Source organism: Vanessa tameamea, chromosome W (assembly GCF_037043105.1).
Source record: "Vanessa tameamea isolate UH-Manoa-2023 chromosome W, ilVanTame1 primary haplotype, whole genome shotgun sequence".
Taxonomy (NCBI): Eukaryota; Metazoa; Arthropoda; class Insecta; order Lepidoptera; family Nymphalidae; genus Vanessa; species Vanessa tameamea.
The window spans coordinates 5,530,672-5,538,974 of record NC_087340.1 but is presented as its reverse complement, the minus strand read 5'-3'; the positions used below and the strand labels follow the sequence as shown (position 1 = coordinate 5,538,974).

At 47.2% G+C, this 8,303-nt stretch overlaps 1 protein-coding gene across 1 annotated transcript; it reads left to right on the top strand.

Moving 5' to 3' along the window:
* Positions 1-7,121: 7,121 nt before the first annotated feature.
* Positions 7,122-7,907, top strand: LOC135194613 (uncharacterized; the record flags this gene model as incomplete). The annotated part of the gene is made up of 1 exon (XM_064220227.1): positions 7,122-7,907. A coding segment is annotated over one exon (735 nt), but the record flags the coding sequence as incomplete, so codon positions are not given.
* Positions 7,908-8,303: the final 396 nt, after the last annotated feature.

Sequence of the window (8,303 nt, the reverse complement as noted above, 5' to 3'; positions counted from 1 at the left end):
TAAATCGATAGATGCCATAAAACAATCTTTTGTGAATAATTTTGCCGCCGTACGGTAATCTTCCATCTTAAAGTGTAAATTCTTAACAAATTTATTTAAACTTTTTAAATTTAGGATAAAACGATTATCACCGTTCGGTTTAGGCACGAGAATTTTTTTTGATAAAAATTCATCTGGAACGTGATCACATTTTGAGACAGCTTTTACTTTAAGAAGCTTATTTATACATTTATCAAAATTAACATGTTCTTGTGCAGACTTCGTAATAACTTCTGGGGAAAGAGATTGTGATGGCGTACACAAAAGGGGTATTATGAATTATAGAAAAAATATAATGGTCTTTCGTTATCGTAGACCATTGGTCTTTAAAGTATTGCAACTGACCTGCGTACCGTACCTCGTTCAGTACTGCGGCGTTGTGTCCTGCGCTGCGGCGGGGGAGACGGCGGCGGCGCGGGTCGCGGCACACGGTAACTCCGCGTGGCTAGGGGCGACGGTGGCGGTAGCTGACGTGCTGGCTCTCGTGCGCGGCCTGCATCGGCTCTGTACGTTACCTTCTGTTCCCGATGCAGGCCCCGAGAGTTTAAACGTGTTCTGTAATTCGGTTTAGATATGAAATTCTTTTTATTGAACTTTTGACGAAGCCATTCGCCTGACTGTTGAATTGTTTTTGCGGCTTTTAATCGCTCCGCTAAATTGGTACCGAATAGGTAATCGTCTCGGCTAGATTCCATTAAAGTCTCCTTGAGGTTCGAGTTGACGGCATATCACAAAATTTCTTCTCAGTTTCGTGTCACTATTGAATTGAACTTGAACTTCGCATAAAATGCGACATGCGTCACTGATAGGTTTAAGTATTTTTAATTTATGTACTTCGTTTGCAATTGAAATAACTTCGTGTATGGCCTGCGACAACGCTGACAAAGCTACACCAACTTGTTTCTGTTTATTCATTAAAGAATGGTCTCTTTTAACAGTGACATCGGTTAAAGCCGCCTTCGCCTCGGGGTTGAGTATTGGTGCAACTAGCATTTTGCAATTATCCGGAACCATATATTCACTGAGAAGCTTTTGTTTAGTTTCTTTTGGCAATCCTTTTTTCTAAGATGTTTTGCCATCTATCCGCCACGTCCTTGTGCATGCTTTTACCGAAGCAAGTATTTGGCTTAAGGGCATCGCCAAGTAATTCCAAAATATCAGAGTCCAACTCTTCGGTTTCTGCAGAACGTTGTGGCGTCATCACACTTGGCGGTGTGGCCGGTAAGGGTGAAATGGTTGGCATAACTTGTGCCATTTCTTGGCCCATTCGGTACACAGAACTTCTTGGCGAAGATCTGTTTCAATCGTATCACGATTAGGACCTGCAATATGCAGATTAATAAGTCTTTGTACATATGAAATGTATAAATATACATTCTTTTAACGTGACAGATACAACCCAGGATAGTTGTTCGCATCACTTAGTTGCATCCAACGAAGAGTCTGACGACGAGCTGAGTATGCGACGGCGTTTAAGCCGTGATTTTCCAGCAACTTCTTGTTGTTTACGTTTTCTTCCCATAGTTTAGAGACGTGCGTCGGCTTTGACACGGAAACACATAATGACGAATAGATCAGACCGATCCATCGGGTAGAGGGGCACGCAAAAAAAAAAATAAAAGTACCCTCTAAAAATCCGTGGGACGTGGACGTGGACGTGGGAACGCATCTACAATATGTTAAAAGTAAATCGCAAAGAATGAAGCTGCGAAACATAATGCTTGTAAAACAAAATTCCATACATCCAGCCGTGTTACCACCCATGCAACTGTACAATGAGCTTGTCAATAACTATAGAACCTACCTGCTAATGCAAAACTACCCATTACTTTAGAATTAAGAAATATTAACATTTTAATGAACACATCTAATGTAATATGTTATAGTACAAAAACTAAAATTATTTTTGTAATCCGTATACCTAATTCAATTAAATTCTTAGTCTAATGGCTTTTATAAGAAACAAACTCAATAAAATTTTGGAGACTAGCTACCAGGTACTGTACATTATTTTATTTTATTTCACTGTAATGTATTTATATATTATGTTTATATCTGCCTTGTGCGCCCCTACCTCTTTCTATATCTGTTTCTTTCCTCTACCCTAAGGTTGCTTGGAAGAGATCGCTGTTTAGCGATAAGGCCGTCTCTTGTGCATCTTTCTTAAATGTGATTCAACTTTATGTTTACTGGTGTACAATAAAGAGTATTTTGATTTTTGATTTTGATTTGACTAGCATAGTAGTAAACAATTTCTTTGTTAATCCTTAACCTAGAACAACACAAACATTAAGGGTTAATGATAAGGTAAATTAAAAATAATTATTAGTACTCTAAACTATATATACTAAAATATAACACTCAATTGGACTATACACAACTTAATTTTATTACATTTAATATATTTACATAAAAAAGAACAAAATGGACTAAAATGCAGCGGGCAGTTTCCGAAGCCTTGGAAAGAAGGGAAATTGGTCTTGTTGCCGAAGGAAGGTCGGCCGTTGGATTCTCCTTCGGCATACAGGCCAATAGTGCTGCTGAACGAGACGGGCAAACTCTTCGAGAAGGTACGTTTTTTTTTTTTTTTTTATGTCATAGGTGGCAAACGAGCAGGAGGCTCACCTGATGGAAAGTGACTACCACCGCCCATGGACATCTGCAACACCGGGGGGCTTGCAGGTGCGTTGCCGGCCTTTCAGGAAAGAGTACGCTCTTTTCTTGAAGGTTCCCAAGTCGTATCGGTTCGGAAAAACCGTCGGCGAAAGTTGGTTCCACAGAGTGGTTGTGCGAGGCAGAAAATGTATTAAAAATCGCGCTGTTGTGGATTTTCGGACATCTAGGTGGTGCGGGTGATATTTGGAATTTTGACGAGATGTCCGAAGGTGAAATTCAGCAGCCGGGATTAATCCGAACAATTCCTCGGAACATTCCCCGTGATAAATTCTGTAGAAGATGCAGAGCGATCCAACATCTCTACGCAAAGCCAAAGGATCAAGCAGATCGGAAAGGGCTTGATCGTCGATAATTCGAGCCGCTCTACGTTGGATACGGTCAAATGGAAGGAGCTGGTACTGGGGAGCACCCGCCCAGAGGTGAGAGCAGTATTCCATGTGAGGCCGAATTTGCGCCTTGTATAGTCTTAGACGATGGGCCGACGTGAAATACTGTCTTGCCTTGCTGAGCACACCGAGCTTTTTTGATGCCAATTTGGCTTTGCCTTCCAATTGACCGCGGAACTGAACGAGGCTCGAAACATCGACGCCAAGTATTCCGATACTAGCTGTGGCGGCTAACGGAATGTTCTCGAATCGTGGAGATACGACAAATGGTGTTTTTTTAGCAGTTAACGCGCAAACTTGCGTCTTTTTGGGGTTGAAATGGACTAAGTTAAGCCGACCCCAGTTCGAGACTTTGTTTAACGAAGACTCGATTTCAGACACAAGTTTGTTCCGGTTTTCTTCGACGTTTTCCCGAGAAATATTAACACGGCCGGTGTATGAGGTGTCTACGGTGCTGTCGTCTGCATAGCAGTGAATGTTACTGATTTGCAACAAGTCATTGATATGCAGAAGAAACAGAGTGGGTGATAGAACGCAGCCTTGTGGAACACCAGCATTGACGAATTTTAAGTCGGAGCATGCACCGTCGACAACGACCTTGATGCTCCGATCTACCAAAAAACTGGTAATTCAATTGAGTAATTTCCCGGGAAGCCCATAGGAAGGAAGCTTCGAAAGAAGCGCTTTGTGCCACACGCGATCGAAGGCCTTGGCTATGTCCAGACTGGCTGCTAATGCCTCCCCCTTGCTCTCAACTGCTTCCGCCCACCTATGAGTAAGGTACACTAGAAGATCACCGGCTGAGCGACCCCGACGGAAACCGTACTGGCGGTCGCTAATCAGCTGGTACTCCTCTAGGTACCGCAGGAGCTCGCAGTTTATAATGGACTCCATTACCTTGGAGAACAAGGAGGTGATGGCTATAGGCCTACAATTGGACGGGTCTGGGCGGTTGCCCTTTTTAGGGATCGGATGCACCAAAGCAGTCTTCCAGGAGTTCGGGACGACGCCTAATGCGTAGGATTGCCGGAAAAGACGCGTTAAAACCGGCGCCAACTCGGGAGCACAAGTCCGTAGCACGATTGGAGGGATGCCATCGGGTCCACTCGACTTATGAATATCCAAGGAAAGAAGTGCTTTACGAACTGCACTTTGCCGGAATGTAACCTCCGGCATCGTGGTATCACACCGCGGGATTGTTGGTGGTGACTTTCCTCGGTCATCCAGAGTCGAGTTCGCCGCGAAGAGAGAGCCTAAAAGATCAGCTTTCTCCTTCGCTGTATGGGCCAATGACGCACCGTCCTTGTGCAGAGATGGTAAGGAAGGCTGACAGAAATTCCCTAAGACAGCCTTGGCGAGAGACCAGAACGCACGTGTTCCTGAAGGGAGGCGCACCAGTCTCTCGCCAATTCTGCCTATGTACTCCGTCTTCGCCTTAGCAATCACGTTTTTGAAGGACCTAGAGGCAGAGTTATATTCCTTTCTGAATGCGGTGGTATTTACATCACGAGACACCGATGCGCCAGCCCAGTCTTGATAGCGTTCCCATTTTCGGCGTGAAGCCGTTTTGCAGAAACGATCAAACCAGGGCTGGGACTTGCCACCGACGGGGACCGCAGAATATGGAATGAATAGTTCCATACCCTGAAGCACCACATTGGCGACAGAGTCAGCAACAACGCTCGGATCATCCGGCGAGAAACAAACCTGCCCCCATGGGTAGGATGCAAAGAAGGACCGCATCGCATCCCAATCTGCTGACTTGTAGTGCCACACTCGGCGGCAGCCCATGAAACGAGGTCGTGAGTACCTCGCAACCGGCACTGTACTTCGGACGAGACAGTGGTCTGACGAGCCCAGAGGGGGATCGACGATAACCTGGTAGCCATCCGGATGGGAAGTCAGCAGAAGGTCCAACAGGGAAGGTGTATGATCCTCCACGTCTGGTATTCGCGTTGGTGAGGGGACTAGTTGTGTCAAATCATATGCTAAAGCGAAGTCGAGAACAGATCTACCCGCGTGATCGGTAGTGCGCGATCCAAGCCATTCGGCATGGTGGGCATTAAAATCGCCAAGAATTACGATCTCTGCGGATGGGATCTGCTGCAGCATGGAATCTGTAGCCAATTGGACGTATGGAATCTGTAGCGATTTGGACGTGCTCAACCAGTCGGTCGGTTTCGGTATTACCGCTATGGGACCTATAAAGGCACGCGTAGATTCGCGGATGGTCGTCGCAGTCTACACCCAGCCAGATAATTGATAGGTCCTGCCCTTCAAGGCTGCCGAGGCGTCGAGAGCAGATATCATCTCTGATGTAAACGCACACCCCAGCTCGTGGTACAAAGGAATGTTCCAATTTGTACCCGGGGTAAGAAAGAAATGTCGTATCGGCAGGAGAGGATATCTGGGTCTCGGTAAGAAAGAGCAAGGCCGGCTTCGCCGTCTCAAGGTGAAAGTGAACGGCGTTCAAGTTGGAGTTGAGTCCCCTTATGTTGCAGAAGTCCACGGTGAGGGTGGTAGGGGTTGCCTTATGATGCCTGCTCCGCTTGCCCCGAACAGTGGCGAGCGCAAAATTGCCCCCCCCAGAATTCGGAGGGCAGCCTGGGCATCCCTGCTCAAGTGGTGTACGTCCTGAGCATGGATGCCCAGAGAGGGATTCTCCACCGCAGTCGCTGATGGTACCCTCCTGGGGTAATAAAACCAAATTCTGCACAACCATTATGTTTTGGGGGGGACGGGGATCGGGCCTCCGGGACTCTCACATACCGGACGAAACGCAGTAGCGTAGCTACCACTTTACGCCGATTTTAAGTGAGAGAGTGGTACTTCCCCGGGCGTGCCGGCCCATTCGGCTGCAACCCGAAAGTATGCAGTGTGGCACTACCACGTCGCAGCCCGTCTCGTTCAGCACCTCGAGGAGGTCGGTCCGGGTCTCTCAGAGGCTCAGTACGGGTTCAGGGCGGGCCGGTCGACGATCGACGCCCTGGACGCCCTGAAGACTATGACGACGGAAGTGGTGGCCCGGGGGCAAGTCATCCTGGCGGTGTCGCTCGACGTGGCGAACGCCTTCAACAGTCTCCCTTTCTATGACGATACTGGAGGCACTCCGATACCATGTTGCCGATCCATCCGATACCATGGTGCCGACCTATCTCAGGAGGCTGCTGGAGGCGCACCTCCAGGACATGGAGGTCCTCTGGGCGGGGGTCGATGGGAGGTTTGTCCGGCGTCGGGTACGTTCCACAGCGGTCGGTTCTCGGCCCAATTCTGTGGAACGTCGGTTTCGACTGGCTCCTGCGAGCTCCCGTCCTTCCCGGGATGGGGGTGTTGTGTTACGCTGACGACACCCTCGTCACGGTGACTGGGCGGGACTTTCGGGAGGCGACTCGCCTCGCCGAGGTCGGAACGGCTCTCACCGTGGACCGTATGGGAATGCTGGGCTTGAGGGTCTCTATATCCAAAACGGAGGCCCTCCTATTCCACAGTCCACGGAAAGAACCCACTCCTCCTCCGTCTGTATTCCGTCCGAACTCCTTTCCGTCCGTATCACCGTCCGGGGGACGGTGATCAAGATGCAGGCCCAGATTAAGTATCTGGGCCTCATCCTGGACGGTCGATGGAGCTTCGGGCAGCATTTTGTCCATCTCGGCCCGAGGCTCATCAACGCCGCCGCCGTTCTCGGCCGCGTTACTCAATTGGATTACCAGTTTTTTGGCAGATCGGAGCATCAAGGTCGTTGTCGACGGTGCATGCTCCGACTTAAAATTCGTCAATGCTGGTGTTCCACAAGGCTGCGTTCTATCACCCACTCTGTTTCTTCTGCATATCAATGACTTGTTGCAAATCAGTAACATTCACTGCTATGCAGACGACAGCACCGTAGACACCTCATACACCGGCCGTGTTAATATTTCTCGGGAAAACGTCGAAGAAAACCGGAACAAACTTGTGTCTGAAATCGAGTCTTCGTTAAACAAAGTCTCGAACTGGGGTCGGCTTAACTTAGTCCATTTCAACCCCAAAAAGACGCAAGTTTGCGCGTTAACTGCTAAAAAAACACCATTTGTCGTATCTCCACGATTCGAGAACATTCCGTTAGCCGCCACAGCTAGTATCGGAATACTTGGCGTCGATGTTTCGAGCCTCGTTCAGTTCCGCGGTCAATTGGAAGGCAAAGCCAAATTGGCATCAAAAAAGCTCGGTGTGCTCAGCAAGGCAAGACAGTATTTCACGTCGGCCCATCGTCTAAGACTATACAAGGCGCAAATTCGGCCTCACATGGAATACTGCTCTCACCTCTGGGCGGGTGCTCCCCAGTACCAGCTCCTTCCATTTGACCGTATCCAACGTAGAGCGGCTCGAATTATCGACGATCAAGCCCTTTCCGATCTGCTTGATCCTTTGGCTTTGCGTAGAGATGTTGGATCGCTCTGCATCTTCTACAGAATTTATCACGGGGAATGTTCCGAGGAATTGTTCGGATTAATCCCGGCTGCTGAATTTCACCTTCGGACATCTCGTCAAAATTCCAAATATCACCCGCACCACCTAGATGTCCGAAAATCCACAACAGCGCGATTTTTAATACATTTTCTGCCTCGCACAACCACTCTGTGGAACCAACTTTCGCCGACGGTTTTTCCGAACCGATACGACTTGGGAACCTTCAAGAAAAGAGCGTACTCTTTCCTGAAAGGCCGGCAACGCACCTGCAAGCCCCCCGGTGTTGCAGATGTCCATGGGCGGTGGTAGTCACTTTCCATCAGGTGAGCCTCCTGCTCGTTTGCCATCTATGACATAAAAAAAAAAAAAAAATTAACCCTTAATATAAAAGGAAAAAGATTTAGATGTGGCCAACCAATTCGAAGAATATTTCTCTAATATTTCTTTGAATGCTACTAAAGGACTTCATGCGTCACCCAATGACACCTTAGACTTACTTAAGTGTTGCTTCCCCAGAATGAGTCAGAATTTTCTTTTGAGAGTATCATGTATGGCAACACATCTTATAACTTACAGTATCAGCTCCGTATTTAAAATAAAAATAAAAATAGTAATTCTAAAGTTGGTGTTGTGAAACAATAATAACTTTGTTTATTCTGATTTAATAACAAAGGATTAGTGTTTGTGGCTTCTTTGGATTAATAATTATTAAAATAAAGTGTAATATAGCATATGTGAACATTCAGTTACAGTTGA